The sequence below is a fragment of the Lytechinus variegatus genome, chromosome 5 (assembly GCF_018143015.1).
Source record: "Lytechinus variegatus isolate NC3 chromosome 5, Lvar_3.0, whole genome shotgun sequence".
Classification (NCBI taxonomy): Eukaryota; Metazoa; Echinodermata; class Echinoidea; order Temnopleuroida; family Toxopneustidae; genus Lytechinus; species Lytechinus variegatus.
In genome coordinates, this window is record NC_054744.1 from 48,510,484 (window position 1) to 48,530,192 (window position 19,709).

Consider the following 19,709-nt stretch of genomic DNA (forward strand, 5'->3'; position numbering starts at 1 on the left):
TCAAATGTAAAATCAAGTGAAATCATACTCAAAGATAACTGACTGGCTCTGTATGAGTGTATCTACCACTTGCACTTGTATGCTCAAAGATTACTGACTGGCTCTGTATGAGTGTATCTACCACTTGCGCTTGTATGCTCAAAGATTACTGACTGGCTCTGTATGAGTGTACCACTTGCACTTGTATGCTCAAAGATTACTGACTGGCTCTGTATGAGTGTACTTACCACTTGCGCTTGTATGCTCAAAGATTACTGACTGGCTCTGTATGAGTGTATCTACCACTTGCGCTTGTATGCTCAAAGATTACTGACTGGCTCTGTATGAGTGTATCTACCACTTGCACTTGTATGCTCAAAGATTACTGACTGGCTCTGTATGAGTGTACCACTTGCGCTTGTATGCTCAAAGATTACTGACTGGCTCTGTATGAGTGTACCACTTGCACTTGTATGCTCAAAGATTACTGACTGGCTCTGTTTGAGTGTACCACTTGCACTTGTATGCTCAAAGATTACTGACTGGCTCTGTATGAGTGTACCACTTGCACTTGTATGCTCAAAGATTACTGACTGGCTCTGTATGAGTGTACTTACCACTTGCGCTTGTATGCTCAAAGATTACTGACTGGCTCTGTATGAGTGTATCTACCACTTGCGCTTGTATGCTCAAAGATTACTGACTGGCTCTGTATGAGTGTATCTACCACTTGCACTTGTATGCTCAAAGATTACTGACTGGCTCTGTATGAGTGTACCACTTGCACTTGTATGCTCAAAGATTACTGACTGGCTCTGTATGAGTGTACTTACCACTTGCGCTTGTATGCTCAAAGATTACTGACTGGCTCTGTATGAGTGTATCTACCACTTGCACTTGTATGCTCAAAGATTACTGACTGGCTCTGTATGAGTGTACCACTTGCGCTTGTATGCTCAAAGATTACTGACTGGCTCTGTATGAGTGTATCTACCACTTGCGCTTGTATGCTCAAAGATTACTGACTGGCTCTGTATGAGTGTATCTACCACTTGCGCTTGTATGCTCAAAGATTACTGACTGGCTCTGTATGAGTGTATCTACCACTTGCGCTTGTATGCTCAAAGATTACTGACTGGCTCTGTATGAGTGTACCACTTGCACTTGTATGCTCAAAGATTACTGACTGGCTCTGTATGAGTGTACTTACCACTTGCGCTTGTATGCTCAAAGATTACTGACTGGCTCTGTATGAGTGTATCTACCACTTGCACTTGTATGCTCAAAGATTACTGACTGGCTCTGTATGAGTGTACCACTTGCACTTGTATGCTCAAAGATTACTGACTGGCTCTGTATGAGTGTACTTACCACTTGCGCTTGTATGCTCAAAGATTACTGACTGGCTCTGTATGAGTGTATCTACCACTTGCACTTGTATGCTCAAAGATTACTGACTGGCTCTGTATGAGTGTATCTACCACTTGCACTTGTATGCTCAAAGATTACTGACTGGCTCTGTATGAGTGTACCACTTGCACTTGTATGCTCAAAGATTACTGACTGGCTCTGTATGAGTGTACCACTTGCGCTTGTATGCTCAAAGATTACTGACTGGCTCTGTATGAGTGTATCTACCACTTGCACTTGTATGCTCAAAGATTACTGACTGGCTCTGTATGAGTGTATCTACCACTTGCACTTGTATGCTCAAAGATTACTGACTGGCTCTGTATGAGTGTACCACTTGCACTTGTATGCTCAAAGATTACTGACTGGCTCTGTATGAGTGTACCACTTGCGCTTGTATGCTCAAAGATTACTGACTGGCTCTGTATGAGTGTATCTACCACTTGCACTTGTATGCTCAAAGATTACTGACTGGCTCTGTATGAGTGTACCACTTGCACTTGTATACTCAAAGATTACTGACTGGCTCTGTATGAGTGTACCACTTGCGCTTGTATGCTCAAAGATTACTGACTGGCTCTGTATGAGTGTACCACTTGCACTTGTATGCTCAAAGATTACTGACTGGCTCTGTATGAGTGTATCTACCACTTGCACTTGTATGCTCAAAGATTACTGACTGGCTCTGTATGAGTGTATCTACCACTTGCGCTTGTATGCTCAAAGATTACTGACTGGCTCTGTATGAGTGTACCACTTGCACTTGTATGCTCAAAGATTACTGACTGGCTCTGTATGAGTGTACCACTTGCGCTTGTATGCTCAAAGATTACTGACTGGCTCTGTATGAGTGTATCTACCACTTGCACTTGTATGCTCAAAGATTACTGACTGGCTCTGTATGAGTGTACCACTTGCACTTGTATGCTCAAAGATTACTGACTGGCTCTGTATGAGTGTACCACTTGCGCTTGTATGCTCAAAGATTACTGACTGGCTCTGTATGAGTGTATCTACCACTTGCGCTTGTATGCTCAAAGATTACTGACTGGCTCTGTATGAGTGTATCTACCACTTGCGCTTGTATGCTCAAAGATTACTGACTGGCTCTGTTTGAGTGTACCACTTGCGCTTGTATGCTCAAAGATTACTGACTGGCTCTGTATGAGTGTACCACTTGCACTTGTATGCTCAAAGATTACTGACTGGCTCTGTATGAGTGTACCACTTGCGCTTGTATGCTCAAAGATTACTGACTGGCTCTGTATGAGTGTACCACTTGCGCTTGTATGCTCAAAGATTACTGACTGGCTCTGTATGAGTGTATCTACCACTTGCGCTTGTATGCTCAAAGATTACTGACTGGCTCTGTATGAGTGTATCTACCACTTGCGCTTGTATGCTCAAAGATTACTGACTGGCTCTGTATGAGTGTACCACTTGCGCTTGTATGCTCAAAGATTACTGACTGGCTCTGTATGAGTGTACCACTTGCGCTTGTATGCTCAAAGATTACTGACTGGCTCTGTATGAGTGTACCACTTGCACTTGTATGCTCAAAGATTACTGACTGGCTCTGTATGAGTGTATCTACCACTTGCGCTTGTATGCTCAAAGATTACTGACTGGCTCTGTATGAGTGTACCACTTGCGCTTGTATGCTCAAAGATTACTGACTGGCTCTGTATGAGTGTATCTACCACTTGCGCTTGTATGCTCAAAGATTACTGACTGGCTCTGTATGAGTGTATCTACCACTTGCGCTTGTATGCTCAAAGATTACTGACTGGCTCTGTATGAGTGTATCTACCACTTGCGCTTGTATGCTCAAAGATTACTGACTGGCTCTGTATGAGTGTACCACTTGCACTTGTATGCTCAAAGATTACTGACTGGCTCTGTATGAGTGTACTCACCACTTGCGCTTGTATGCTCAAAGATTACTGACTGGCTCTGTATGAGTGTATCTACCACTTGCACTTGTATGCTCAAAGATTACTGACTGGCTCTGTATGAGTGTACTACTTGCACTTGTATGCTCAAAGATTACTGACTGGCTCTGTATGAGTGTACTTACCACTTGCGCTTGTATGCTCAAAGATTACTGACTGGCTCTGTATGAGTGTATCTACCACTTGCACTTGTATGCTCAAAGATTACTGACTGGCTCTGTATGAGTGTATCTACCACTTGCACTTGTATGCTCAAAGATTACTGACTGGCTCTGTATGAGTGTACCACTTGCACTTGTATGCTCAAAGATTACTGACTGGCTCTGTATGAGTGTACCACTTGCGCTTGTATGCTCAAAGATTACTGACTGGCTCTGTATGAGTGAATCTACCACTTGCACTTGTATGCTCAAAGATTACTGACTGGCTCTGTATGAGTGTATCTACCACTTGCACTTGTATGCTCAAAGATTACTGACTGGCTCTGTATGAGTGTACCACTTGCACTTGTATGCTCAAAGATTACTGACTGGCTCTGTATGAGTGTACCACTTGCGCTTGTATGCTCAAAGATTACTGACTGGCTCTGTATGAGTGTATCTACCACTTGCACTTGTATGCTCAAAGATTACTGACTGGCTCTGTATGAGTGTACCACTTGCACTTGTATACTCAAAGATTACTGACTGGCTCTGTATGAGTGTACCACTTGCGCTTGTATGCTCAAAGATTACTGACTGGCTCTGTATGAGTGTACCACTTGCACTTGTATGCTCAAAGATTACTGACTGGCTCTGTATGAGTGTATCTACCACTTGCACTTGTATGCTCAAAGATTACTGACTGGCTCTGTATGAGTGTATCTACCACTTGCACTTGTATGCTCAAAGATTACTGACTGGCTCTGTATGAGTGTACCACTTGCACTTGTATGCTCAAAGATTACTGACTGGCTCTGTATGAGTGTACCACTTGCGCTTGTATGCTCAAAGATTACTGACTGGCTCTGTATGAGTGTATCTACCACTTGCACTTGTATGCTCAAAGATTACTGACTGGCTCTGTATGAGTGTACCACTTGCACTTGTATGCTCAAAGATTACTGACTGGCTCTGTATGAGTGTACCACTTGCGCTTGTATGCTCAAAGATTACTGACTGGCTCTGTATGAGTGTATCTACCACTTGCACTTGTATGCTCAAAGATTACTGACTGGCTCTGTATGAGTGTATCTACCACTTGCGCTTGTATGCTCAAAGATTACTGACTGGCTCTGTATGAGTGTACCACTTGCGCTTGTATGCTCAAAGATTACTGACTGGCTCTGTATGAGTGTACCACTTGCACTTGTATGCTCAAAGATTACTGACTGGCTCTGTATGAGTGTACCACTTGCACTTGTATGCTCAAAGATTACTGACTGGCTCTGTATGAGTGTACCACTTGCGCTTGTATGCTCAAAGATTACTGACTGGCTCTGTATGAGTGTATCTACCACTTGCGCTTGTATGCTCAAAGATTACTGACTGGCTCTGTATGAGTGTATCTACCACTTGCGCTTGTATGCTCAAAGATTACTGACTGGCTCTGTATGAGTGTACCACTTGCGCTTGTATGCTCAAAGATTACTGACTGGCTCTGTATGAGTGTACATGTACTTACCACTTGCGCTTGTATAGGTTACAGCATACAGACGGCCACCAAACTCAGGGAGATGGAATTGCTTGGTGAAATCACCTGAATCAGTATTGAAACACTGAATACGTCCCGCTTCTCTGTCTGCCACACAAACCTGATTCTTATCCGTTACCATGGTAATACAATGAGGAAGATTGAATTGTCCAACTGGTAAACTGGCAGGCATACCTGATTCAAAGATGGAAACAAAATTTTTTTAAGACTAGTAGTCATGAAAATATGTTGTTGTTATATGCATGGCTGTACAAGGTAGATAATATGGGTACATGTAGGTAGAAGGTAAATCAATTTTCTAAATGCTAAATGGACTTTTCATGAGAAAACAATCAATAAATCATTGCTCAGATATGATGCAACAAAGCTCATCATTTTTAAAAATTGTAATTCATACATGGTGAGACAAATTTCTCCTCAAAAATGCATACTATACGCTTCCAACTTAAAATTTTTCCACAATACATCTTATTATGTTGTCATGACTCACATCATAAGACATTGAATGCCATGAATTTGACTGACAGATTATTTTTTTATAATATGTGTAATTTAAAATGTGAACAAAGACTATCCAAAGGGAAACAAGAAAAGAGATCACTATAAGCAGGTGGTCTTTATGGAAAGATACCTATAATAGGAGGTTGAAAATGGAATATTATTCAAAAGAAGCTCAGCTTGTGGCATTATTGACAGGTGGTTCTTGTAAACGGGTGGTTGCTCAAGCAGGTTTTAACTATCATATGATTGATAATTTGGTTAGTATCATGTGAACTGCCACATAACAATTGTTAGACAATTATTAGGGATAGTGATTTTTTGCGATAGCGGAAAACGGTCGAAATTCACGGAATCTGCCTTTTGAAACTTTTTTTTGAAATTTTTTCTCAAAATGCACAGAATAGCAACAGAAATTACTCCAAAATCCTCTACAAAAATATGAATATTAACTGGAAAAGAAACACTATCTCACTTCGCTACAACAATCATGACAATCCACACATCGTGACTGCACTCGAGCCCCTCCATCTAGTCTCTTATCTAACTTAGTTTATACTCACGTCTGCATGTCAGCAGAAATGATCGCGTTATTCAATCCAAAATGGCAGATAGGCGAAAGTCGTTGAATGCTCAAAACAATGCCCCCAAAACCCAAAATTAGCAATAAAATCTCATTTAACCATAAAGTAATGCGAATACTGTGAAAGGTGAGGATGTATTCATGTTGATTTTGTTTCTTTAGATACTTTTGTACTCGAATCTCATTGATTAAAATCAATTTCAAAGCATCGTTATTACAGTAGCAGGTACAAATTTTGACCAGCGTATTAGCATTTTGACATCGCTACTCATAGCATATTTATTTTCTATGTAAATGAAATTGTCACTTTTTTCTCTACACAAAGTCTAAGGGGAAATGGAATTTCGGTTTTCAAACATGCTGAAAAGGAATTTAAGATTTTCTGAAATGGAAAATGCAATTTTTAGAAACGGAAAATCACTGTCCCTAGATTATATTTCACATGAAGTGGGAAATGAAACCATAGGCAGGAAAGCTTACCCCTAAGTTGGTGTCCCCACTGTAATAACAGCTTTCCATCAGGAGAGAACTTCATAACCCTGGCATTGCAATAGCCATCAGAAACAAAGAAATTTCCAGTCTTAGGATCAACTGTGACGTCTGATGGCTTGCAGAAATGTTGCCTATCATCACCTGGTTCAAGCTTGGTACCTAGAGTGAGTAGGGGTGTTTCAGATCCCCCTGGAGGATACTTGAAGACTTGATGCATAGCTACATCTGTTAACCAGATATTGTCTTCATGATCAATAGATAAACCATGAGGTAAGTAGAATCTACAAACAAAACAAAGATTAATTATTTAAAATTTCTTTCAAAAAAGGATAATCAAAATGTAGAGAGGAATTTCAAGAGATTATTTAATTCAATTTTCTTGCTCAATATTAACTAGATTACAATTTTTACAAAATAGCATCTCATTTTTGTTATTGCAACCTATCCTGTACTAATGAAATCACATGACTCAACTATATGATGGAGGAGACAAGAGGTATGAATTCAATCTTTCAGGGTTCCCAGCTTTTCAAGAAAACAAAATTCCCTGATTTTTCCTGATGAAGTTTAAAAATTCAGTGATAAATTATTTACACCCATTCCCAGTTCCACATATTTTCTAAGTTGTTGCAGTGAATTACATGTATTTTCAGTATAAATCAATCATGTAAAACTAATTAGTACCACCATAACCAGTCATTCAATGGCTATTATCTGTAACAAAATATAACAGAGTCTGACTGACTAACATGCTTTGGACTTTTGTGCCAATAAAAATTCCCTGATTTTTCCCTCATTTGGGGCATTTTCCCCTGATTTGAGGTATTTTAAAATCAAATTCCCTGATTTTCCCCTGACTGGAAAAGGGTAAGATAATTTTCCCTGATGGGCTTTGAACCCTGTCTTTGCTTTAAGACTACAGACAGAATAATAATTGATACTTTCATATCTTTAATTCATGCATCGCCTTCTGTGATAAAGACAAGATAAAATATGATTCTTTCTAAACAATGATGACACAAAGTCTTGTCACTTGAGTCATTATCTATTGCAGGTTAGAATCACCATCATCGTGAAATTACTTAAATCTGATTTCATTTCATTAATTCATTGATCCATTTCTGAGAGTTGTACAATACATGGAAAAGTATATATACTGTGCTTATCAAAAAAAATTTACACTTTGAAAAAACCCTGGGAATTAAAAAATATACAACATGTGTGTAACTTTTCACATATATTCTTGGGTTTGGGCCTCATCTATCCAATAAGAGTAATAATTTTGACAGAATGTTACACTTGAATGAGCACTGTCCATTTTTGTAAAGCTCGCAGAAATCTGCGTAGTAATGCTTGTTTTCACGCTGTGTCAAGGGGAAAAGGTGAAATCAAACTTACCTGCAAAATATTTCTCATGCATTTACCTTGCACTCTTAGTCAATTGGGGTAAAATGGATACATGCAAACATTTTGTAACAACTTTGCCAACAAAATTAAAATTTTAACACTTAGTAAGCACAACCTTTTCCCTTTTTGTGCCGGCTGGATCTGAGGACATAACTACATAGCGACATAAACAAAAGCTTATATCAGGCATCTCCAACATTTTTTTTTTCACTATTAAAGTTTTTATCACTTAAAGTGGGTTAACATTTCATATTTGTTTCTCCACACTTTTCTGAAACTTGACAATGATTAACAAAATGAAAATCAAGCCTATGCCATTCCATGAAAATCACAGCTCAGTGTAAAGCAAATATCGTCATGATGGCCTCGGTGTGTAGGGGAGTGGGGTGGGCGCAATGGCACTCTTCGAAGTGTTTTGGGCAAGGAAACAAGTTAAAAAGGTAAAAGATATATTCAAATCAATTTCACTAGGTAAATTCTATGTGTTCCTTATGATTAAGGTCTACTTTCATTCGCATAACTATTTCAAAGTTCTGCGCAAATCATTTTTTGCGAACTTTTCAAAAGTAAGTGGTGCTCACTCAAGTGGAAATATTTTTCGATAGTTATTATATATTGTCATTTGCTTACATGGATCTGTACCAATGTTAAAATGTCAAAAAATCTTCAGGATATTACAAATTTATAATTTTACAGGACTTTTTCTAAGTGTTAACTTTTTTTGATACACACTGTATGTAAGTTGGCAGGGTTCCAACATAAGCATAGCTTTAACTGGTGCCACATGGCGGTAAATAAATACAAACACATAATAATCAAAATAACCAATGGGGGGATTGTAATCAACATAAAATTTGAGCTCATGAGGGCAACATAACAATTTCATTTGTCAGAAGGGGGGGGGGGGGGAGGGTGCCATGAAACAAAATAAAATCACCATGTTGAATTCATTCAAGACAATTTCTTTGAGTATGTGATAATTTGCTTGTATAAAGAGATGTGAAGTACTTACTGATTTGCTCCCCACTGACTGAGTACTTTGCCTGTGCTAGAATCATATTTGATGATTGTATTATTTTTTATTGGTCCTTGATTAGACTGAGTGAAGACATCTCCTTGAAATGAACTAAAATAAGGAAACAATCATGAAAATTACTAGACTACACACTTTACACTTAACCCTATATAGCCCGGGCTATTTTGAAATTGCATAGCCCGGGGGGGGGGGGGGGCCTATTAGGCCCCCCCCCTCAGATCTCGGCCGTTTATCGACCGATTGCAACCAAATTTGGTGTGTAAATGCAATGGAATCAAGCATGTTAGTAGCCAGTCATGTAATCTAAAAGACAGCTCACTCAACTGTATTGAAATTGTATAATTATTACATTATAATAGTAATTAATTATGCGCATATGCTAATTTTTCGCGATAATATTCTTGTTTCCTTTCGTGTTTTTCTAAATTCTTATGTATTTCTTTGTTTTTAATTTTTTATGTATTTCTTTGTTCTGAAATCTCTATTTTTTATTGTTTTTTTAAATCTAGAATAGTTGGTGATAGCCCAAAAAGGAAGTTATGTGAGGAAAAAAAAGAAAAAAACATTCATCTGACGACATTTCTTGTAAAACCCATACATTGTACACACAAAAGTCAATGGAAATTGCCATTTTCGGTGACATTGGTCACGAATATGTGCTATATCTCCGCAAGTACACCCCCGATATTCGCAAACAGGGTCTCAAAATGTGCGGGAGATGTGAAAGAAAAAAGTCATGAAATTTCAGCGTATTATTTTTTTGCATTTAGAAATTATCGCGAAAAATGTCAAGGGGGGGTGCCTTTTAGGCCCCCCCCTCCCGGGCTATATAGGGTTAAAACTTTTATTTTAATCATGTGTTCTTTATACAAATACATTTTTTATTTTCAGTTCAGGAAACATTAATCTTTGACAGTTTTTCATGATTAATTTCACTTTTTAGGAAACATTTTTGAAATTACATCTGACTTTTGGTTAGTACAGATTCATTTCTATTTCTATATTATTCTAGTTTTTTTTTTTTTTTTACTTAACAACAGTACTAATACCAATCACTTCAGTATTGCAGGTCTAAATGCTGCAATAGTATTTAACTTACATGTAGCAATCATACTTTAATGTGCATTCAAAAGGCAAATAAAATATCTTCTATCTTTTAGTTATCATAGCAAGGATCATTGAAAAGTTGGTACTCACTGAATATCCCATGGTCTTGATGCACGATGAAAGATGTGAACGTTCCCTGATGAATCAACAGCGACCCCTGACACTTGACCTAAGGTCACTTCATTATCACTAGATGGCCATCCATCAATATCAGATACAGCTGCAATATAGAAATCAACATACACTAGGGGTGTGAGAGATCACAGATAAATATAGCTGAAATAAGCAGAACTGTCACACCCCTGTTAGACAGTGTATACAATTACAGAAAAAAGTAAGCATATTTACAATAAAAGCTTTCAAATACCATCCTACCCCATTTGGATGAGCTTTTTCTTCTCTTTTATAATGATTGAACAGATTTTGATAGTCTGGTATACGTTATGCAATATTTTTTTTTTTCTTTTCAGAATATACTGCATTCTAGTGTTTTGGATATCATATTAAACAGTGACAACACTGTCGCATACTCCCCTTATTCTGATGGGCAGAGGTACATGTAAATAATGTCTCTTAAAAAGCTTCATTTAAATCAAAAGATGGGGCTCAACTACTGCCCTTTGAACAACATAAAACTTACTTCGGAGCAGTCTTAATAGTTATGTTGAAAAAATCATAAGTGATTTTATAAATGTTAACTTCAAATTAGAACTTTCCATTATAGAATTTTTGATAGAGATTAAATGGAAACTAAAACTACGAGAATCTTTAACAAGATGCTTCATTCACAGAAATTTCTGTGTTTGGACTTTAACTTTTCCACGAAAAAAAGGCCCATTAGCTGTTGGGAAACATTATGTAAGTAACAATAGTTATCAGTCAACTACAAACCCCAAAATAGCTACAAATTGAAGCAACTTACTAAATGATTGTATTTTGCTTGATATGATTGGTTGAGTAACTGTATTACTGGGAGCAACCGGAGTAGAGTCTGATTCTGAATCTGGTGGAATGATGTCAACAGGCTTAGAGGTTACTGATGGTATTTCCTCATCACCACCATCCTCATCTTCTAAAGAAGGGGAAACATAATCAACATTGCTTCCATCTTGTAGGTAACTCTGTTGACCTTCATCATAATCTTGTTGATTATCATAATCATAATAACGATCCCATGGATCAACAGGAGCAGGTCGGTAACGAGAATGAGGTTCAGATTGAGAGTCAGGTTTCATGACAGGGATGAGATTGGAACCAGGAGGAACGGATGAGAAGAAGCTGCTTGGAGCAGGTCTTCCACAAGCTTGGAATGCTTCACCACGGGTTGCATCAGTGTAATACATTAGATACAGATTGCACATTTCATCATTGTGTGTGGCTCTGCACATCATAAAAAAAAGGAAGGAAGAAAAAAGTAAGTCAATTGCAAACAAGTATAAATGTAATACACTTGTGCTCAAGTTAGTAAACCCCACCATACGATGCACTTCTCCATGCTGAGTGTTGAATGTAGAAAACAACATTACAATGCTTGGCAAGCCCGGGGGAACAAACTTAATTGAATGTAATCATTTAAGCTGACATCACAATTAAATGTCTAAAACATAGCAGAACCTCAACACTCTACATATGTTCATTTATTGGTAAGGTTCACTAACTTTTGTGCACCACTGTACGTACATGTACAGTAGTAGGATTTTACAAAAGCTCATGATGATGATATATATAGCAAAAGCCTATTATCTGGGGGGCGTTTCATGAAAGGACTTGTCAGACATTTTATCCGACGAGTCCCATTTTCTCCGACAGTTACCATAGTAACAGTACCTCTCAGCCAATCAACATCAGAGAAAGATGTCAGATCTGACAACTTGTCGGATGAAAATGTTGATGAAACACGTCCCTGGTTTGTTTATTTTAATCAGCTCTTTAAATAACTCCATCAAGGGGTTAATTAATGGACTACCCTGAATAATCAAGCAAATAAATAAGAAAATGCTCCCTTTTAAATGTTTAGGTTGAATTCCCCTTCAATGATTAAGGTACACACATTATTTACACAATGACTAATTCAATACAAGTACATGTTCAAGGATGATAATCCATTTTATTAGAACATGTTAACCCTACAATGTATCTAGGCCGGGGTATTTGGGAGTTCATATGGCTCGGGGGGGGGGGGGGTGGCCCCCTTGAGATCTCGGCCGTTAGCCGTGCGATTGCGCCGAGAATTGGCACGCAGGTTGTCTGGGACATAATCTACAAAATTGTATAGTAATTTATTTCATGCAAATTGCTATTAAGTGATTATGCTTATTTATGCATAATTAGTATGCAAAATCATGCTTTCCCTCTAACTCCCTAAATGAAGCTCCAAATGTTCTAATTTTTCGTTTAGAAACTCCTTGTGGTGTTCTTAGCAGGTGTACATTAAAACAAATGTGATATCAGATCAATTTCTTATGTATTATATTGCTTTTTACAATTTCTTATGTATTTGTTTGTTTCTTGGACCTTTTGTTTTTCATTGTTTTTTTAATGAAATTTGTTAGGGACTCTTCTGAGATCATAAACAGTACAAAATAAATATATTTGGACCAGCAAAACAAAAAATAATGATTATCATACATTTATGATTTTTGGTTGAAAACACAATTTGCATTGACTTTGTACACGAAATCACGTCTTTGAGCAATTTTGGGTCTAACATGCACTTGCATAATGTTGCGTAATTTCGAAACCGCGTACTCGGGTGACCGAAATCGGTTTCAAAAGTTATGCAAGACTTGAAAGTAAAAAGCCAGCGAGTGGCGCGGTCAAGAAATTTCGCACGGCGAAAATATTGCGCGAATCGTTGAGGGGGGAGGGCCTCCTGGGAGGCCCCCCCCCGGCCTGGATAGTGTTAATGCTCAACTGTGTGCTGAACAATGCAATCCCCAATGCTAATAAAAGAGACATGAAGGATAAGTTGCCCCGGCATGAAGACTGGCATCTAAAGGCCTTGTATTGTCTAGCTTACCCTGCATACGTAGCGACGTCTTTGTCCGAGTCATAGGTACATCTAGCAGCAAGGATATCACCAGGCTGAATAGTATAGGATTCTTCAATGGGATAAAAGGCCTAACAAAACAAAACACATAAATATCATCATTACACGTATATACAAAGGATGCAGAAAGTTTTAGACAAAAATAAATAACTTGGGCTTTACATTTAGGTACATCTCTCAACTGGACTTTTAATCAATATCTCATTTTTTCAGTCACATCAGTCAATTTAGAGTTCATTTTTGGTAATTCTTAAAAACAATTTTACAAATACATTATTGGTATCTAAGAACCAAGTGGACTTTGAAAACATGACCATGTCACAAGGTGAGAGAGAAAAGAATACAGGCTTGAGAGATTATATTTCTAGAATGCTCTCAGATTATTAGGAGACCTTCCAGGAGACCCAGTATTCGGATAGATACTACAAGATACAAAATCATTTGGTTTTGACCATATGGACCCTTATAATACAGGAAGATAAAGCAGATAGTGAAGAATTGCCATGGCCAACCCCATAGAACACAGAACAAATAAAAAAGCTACTGTTGATGCTGGGGAATTTGATTTATTACCTCTCTTTGTAATGGATGAAGATGGTAGGAGGATGGTCCTACAATAGAGTAAGATGCTTAGAACAGAAAAGAGCCCCATCATTTGCTTATTGTTTTTTTGCAATTTGCTTACTTGCAACCCTGAGAAATTATGTGCAAATAATAATTAAAACTAGAAATTTGACGTGTCCAAATGACACAGATCCCCCGCCTAACGGGATCAGAAATTCATTCAATACTTAATTACTTTTAATAATTGAAGTTATCATGAATCAGAAATTCATTCAATACTTAATTACTTTTAATAATTGAAGTTATCATGCGGAAACCAACTCGCATATTTAATTAGCTGTGACCTTTGACCTGCTGACTACAAATTTGAACCCAGCCTGTACTTTGTTGTCATCTACATATACACCCAAATCTTGTTTAATCTCTTGAATATTTCATAAGTTATCATGTGGAAACCAACTTGTACATTTAATGAGCTGTGACCTTTGACCTGCGGACTCCAAATTTGAACCTAGCCTGTATTTTGGTGTCATCTATCTAAACACCAAAATTTTTTAAAATCCTTTAAATATTTTTAGAGTTATTGCGTGAAAACCAAGTGGAGGGACAGACGGACGGACAGATAGACGGAAGGACGTATGGACAGGGACAATGCTTAATGCCCCCTCCAGACATCGCCTGCGGGGGCATAAAAATGGGTTACTTCCGCATCTCCTTTACAAACTCACACATACCAAAGACACACAAGATATTAATATGTTAAAGGTTTTGTTATGAGTACGAAACTCTGTGCATATCTGTCCCAGAAAGTTAGTAGGATCACTTTGGAAGGAAAGAGTAAAAGATGGTATACCTGTGGCCACTTAGGGTTTCCTTTGGCAATGACTGTCCATTCACCATTACGTATGAGATAACCAGTGATGACTTTACCACGATCATGAGCATGAGCTCTGAAGGCAAATGGATGGATGTTGGCAGAACTGTCATACTTACAAGCAATATCAACATGAGTATCTGGATAGAAAACAAAATAAATATTAACATGAGTGTCTGGAAAACAGAAATTTCTCTTCTAATCTCAGAAATTTCCTAAAGTCTTGGGCACTTTTGGCAGCAATTCAAATTATTCTATGAAACATATTTCTCTTTATAGTTTTTGAACTTCTACATGGGCTAAACAATGTGAGATTGAGAAAGCTGTAAAGAAATGCTACATACACTAAAGGCCAAAAGGTGTTAATCCTTTTGTTACAAAGATTGGTAGATCTGTGCCATACTTATGCTGCATTTCTTATAATACCAAGTACAGTAAAATTATCTATAGATTATCAATAATAGACAACCTAGGTCTAAGCTTTGTCTGACCAGGGCCCTATGACATATTCATTGGGCTTTAATATCTTTAGGATTGGTTGCATTAAATATTGTGTATAGTCAATCATAAACATCAGCCCCACAATCAATCACTGAGTTTTGAATTACACTGACCTGAAACATTCTGGCATACATGATACCATCTTCAGGTCCTCACACTTTCACAGATTTTCCTATCCTTACCAGTGATCATTAAAAGTGTATTGTCACCTCTTGTTTTCAATCATTTATAGAATTTTTCTTTTAATCCCAAGTATTTAACAGAACACAGTGTGCTTTGAAACACCAGTAGTAAGCACCTTTAATATACAAACTATTCTCACAAAAAGAATAAAGTATGACATTAAGAAGAAGGTGAAGGGCTGTTTACAATGACCTGTAATTTATGAGTAGGTATTTCAATCTTTATCATAGCACACTATACAATATAAAAATAAATCACTCAAATGAATACTTACTTTTAGAATGAGGAGGAATATTAATATCACCAGACCAAAGCAAGTAAATTCCACCAATGAATGGCTGTCTGTATCATACAAAAAAAAAACAGAATGAAAGTCCACTGAGAGATATATTTCAGAATAATAGCATGTACAGTATTTGCTGGTGCAATACATCAGAGGCTTGAAGGGCATTCTATTGCCTGTTTGTATTCTAAGGGAGATGTACAAATAGCGTGAAACAATAAAACAGTCTCAAGGACCCATATTCTGCACTCTGGACTAAATAAAATTCTATAAATTCAAATTAGAGGTTCAATCTACCAGCTGATAGGATCATACTCAATTCAAATTAGAGGTTCAATCTATCAGCTGATAGGATCATACTCAATTCATTCACAAATGTCTGGGGATGAAAAACAAATCAAAAGAAAGAAAACATCTTTTCTTCCCAGTATTGAGATTGATCTCAAGATTTTGATTCAAATATTTTTTCAATATTATCGAGCATTTACTACAGAATTCAGATACTTTTTTCGATTTTTTTGAGCATTACAGAATGGCTCCAAGACAGAGGGAATGCCCCTAAAGAGAGTAGACTTTTAATATTTGTAAGCATTACCATATACCAAGACAATCTATCCTAATGAACATGAATGCAGGTAAGTTACTGGTGCAACATTCCTTGACATGAAAAAGGCATTCGATACAGTGGATCGTCAGATTGTATTAAAGTACTCAAAGACGCTGGAGTATGTGACTTAGAACTTGATTTGTTTACTTCTTACTTCCATGAAAGAAAGCAGATTACTAAATGAATGGGGAAAACTCACAAGTGGATACTCTCAAGTATGGGGTGCCATAGGGGTCAATCATTGGCCCCTTAATATAATGTATATCATGTAAATTTACCACTCTCAGTCACCCAAACCTCCAACAAAATAAAAGTGAATATGTATGCAGATGATTTTATCCTTTTGTTTGATGGAACATGTAAAAATGACTTAAAAATATGCAAAACAGGATTCCTCATGGCTGAAAGACTATGAACTAACACTCAATATTACAAAATCTAAGTTCATGGTGTTTGGCACCAAGCAACACCTCGGTTCCTTTAACAACATTCATCTTGAAATGAATAGAGGAAATTGAAAGTGACATAGTTCAAAAAATTAGGAGTCTATCTACATGAAAATTCTGTCACAGCAAAGAAAATATAAAAAAGAAGTGGAATTCTTAGAAGGTTGGGGAAAGAATATATTCCAAACTTCATGTTCAAATTGTTATACACCTCACTAGTAATGCCTCTTTTCAACTTTTGTGATGTTGTTTGGTCCAATTGTTAAGTCTGGTTGCTAGACTTGTAAAACTCCACAATAGACTTGCCAGGATGATATTGGGGGCTCATCCCAGAACCCATATCCATGAGCACTAAATTGGAAAAACATGCACTCCAGATGGGATTCACATATAGATTATGTGAGGTTTATAATGTGTCAATGGATTGTCTCCATTCTTGTCAATCTAAATTGCAATGAGTCATGGGAAACATTTTTCTGCCAAACTTCATTGATGTATGGAAGCAAATACTCCCAAACGTGTGAAAGGTAAATGTAGAAAGAGAAACATTTCTATCACTCACGAGGCTTTGACTCTCTCAAAGAAGAAGCAGAGATTGTGGAAAAGATACTTAGATTATAGGAGTTCTGTCGATTACAATGTTTATGCTCGTGCACGAAACTCTCTACGAGATATGACTCAGGATCTGTGCAATAACTTTGAACTTCAGCTTGCATCGGAAGTCAAATCTAATCCCAAATCTTTTTGGAGATATCTTAACAGCAAGACGAAGAGTAGAAGCAAAATAGGCAACCTACATGTATCTAAAAGTAATGGATCAACAGCTACTTACATTAGGAGAAAGCTGATGAATTAAATCTATAATTTAGTAGTGTTTTTACTTTTGAAGATACTTCATGTATACAAGCTCCCTTTGCGTATTCACATGACATTTTGCTTGACACTGTTACTTTTCCACCTGCTGCTGTGAAAAAGAAGCTATTATTGTTAAAGAATAGTAAATCAGCTGGACTGGACAAATTGCATCCACGTGTATTAAAGTAACTGGCAGACCAGATTAGTGAACCACTTACCATGATTTTCAACTAATGGAATTTTGTCACTAATGGAACGTGTCCTCCCTTTAGAATGGAAGGCAGCAAATATTAATGCCATCTTCAAGAAAGGTAGCAGAAAGGATGCTGGTAACTACCGGCCCATAAGTCTCTCGTCTTTGGTGGTGAAAGTTATGGAATCCATTCTGAGAGACGCCATTGCCAAGCACATGAGTCATCAGCAGCCGTTTTGTGAAGCACAACATGGATTTGTACCTTGCCGTTCATGTACGACACAGTTGCTTTGCCAGCTTGAAGATTGGACCAGAAGTATCGATTGTGGTGATCCTGTTGACGTGATATACCTGGACTTCAGAAAAGCCTTTGACTCTGTTCCACACACCAGACTCATAAGAAAAGTTGAATCTTTTGGAATACTTGATCCCCTTTTAACATGGGTCAAGGCCTTTCTTTCTGAACGTTTACAGCGCGTTGTTGTTGACGATCATAACTCGGATTGCAAACAAGTACTTAGTGGCATACTGCAGGGTAGTGTGCTCGGGCCAACCCTCTTTGTTATGTACATGTATGTAAAGGATCTGCTAAATGTTACTTCAAGCTCTACACTATTATACGCTGACAACGCTAAGATATATGCCAGAGTACCAAATTCTGACTGTAGTCAATCACTGCAAGATGATTTGAATGGCATTGAGAAATGGTCACTCTCATGGCAGCTTCCTCTGAACTCTGATAAATGTAAGACTCTTCATATAGCAAATAACAATATCCATCGTTCACACTCTATGGATAATTGTTCACTGGTTGATGTCAACTGTGAGAGGGATTTCAGTGTTCTCATTGATAGCAAAGTCACATTTCATCAACATGTATCTGCATCTATAAAAAAAAACTAACCAAATATTGGGCATCATCAAACGTGCATAGTTTGTGAACATTAAACCGGATATATTCCTGCCCCTGTACAAGGCTCTTGTTCGACCACATTTGGAGTATTGTAGTGTTGTGTGGAGCCCTACATTCATCACCGATGATAGAAGGATTGAATCTATTCAACGTAGAGCAACAAGACTATTTCCAGGATTTAGCTCCTTATCCTATAGTGAAAGACTTGTGAAACTAAATGTGTACTCCTTACATTACTGAGAACGAGGGGACATGATACAAGTATTTAAAATATTGCATGGTAACTATAGACTGAGTCGATCCAGAATCCCTCTTCATGAGGTCCCAGTGTCAGGGAACAAGAAGTCATCCCTTCAAACTGTTCACAACTCACTGTCGGTTGAACGTCTGCAGCAAATTTTCATTAAAAGAGGGATCCAAGCATGGAATAGTTTGCCTGCAACACTAGTAATGTCTTCCAGTATCAGCGTGGATTAAATTCTTTTTGGTCTACCAAATATTTTGAAATTGTCTGACATCCACGCCCGCATGGTACTGTTTAGACTTATAATCATGCATCAAGTGTTTACGACTGGGAGATCCACAGGACTACCTACTCTCCCGTACAGATGATGATGTATTTAAGCCAACGTTTTACCAAACCCAAATACACGATTCAAACACATTCAAGATCAATTGAATCCCTCCAACAAACAGGTGTAATTGCTATGGAGAGTGGTAAAAGAACAGAACACTTCAGTACTTAGGAACAAAGAAATTAAATCTTCTTTTTAGTGCTTCATGAAAGAGGAGATCAGCTTCACCTACTCATTTAGCCTATTATGTGTTATTCAGGATGTTGAATAATAGTAATTGTTTAATCTTTTTGAGTCGTTAATTTTGTTTACATTCTGATTATGTTTATTATCGAGTGTGGATGGTTGTATCACACCTTTTCAACCCTCCAAAAGCTACCCCTTTTCTTCCCACTCTAACCAATCCCTCTCTCTTTCTCTTCCCCACACCTCCCCTAATCTTATTCTCTCTCACTTTCTCCCTCTCTTTCCCCTCTCAATCCAAATATGTGGTATCACCAATGATGAACC

General features: G+C 37.7%; 1 protein-coding gene across 3 annotated transcripts in view; it reads right to left on the bottom strand.

Moving 5' to 3' along the window:
* Nucleotides 1-19,709, bottom strand: part of LOC121416354 (peptidyl-glycine alpha-amidating monooxygenase B-like) — a 56,748-nt gene that overhangs the window by 14,796 nt on the left and 22,243 nt on the right. For all 3 annotated transcript variants that reach the window (XM_041609928.1, XM_041609926.1, XM_041609927.1), the window contains exons 8-15: nt 15,602-15,669; nt 14,623-14,783; nt 13,176-13,276; nt 11,079-11,536; nt 10,247-10,376; nt 9,026-9,139; nt 6,595-6,887; nt 5,004-5,207 (exon numbers count right to left, since the gene is read on the bottom strand). In XM_041609928.1, the coding sequence (XP_041465862.1) occupies nt 5,004-5,207; nt 6,595-6,887; nt 9,026-9,139; nt 10,247-10,376; nt 11,079-11,536; nt 13,176-13,276; nt 14,623-14,783; nt 15,602-15,669 (1,529 nt within the window). The remainder of the gene's footprint in view (nt 1-5,003; nt 5,208-6,594; nt 6,888-9,025; nt 9,140-10,246; nt 10,377-11,078; nt 11,537-13,175; nt 13,277-14,622; nt 14,784-15,601; nt 15,670-19,709) is intronic.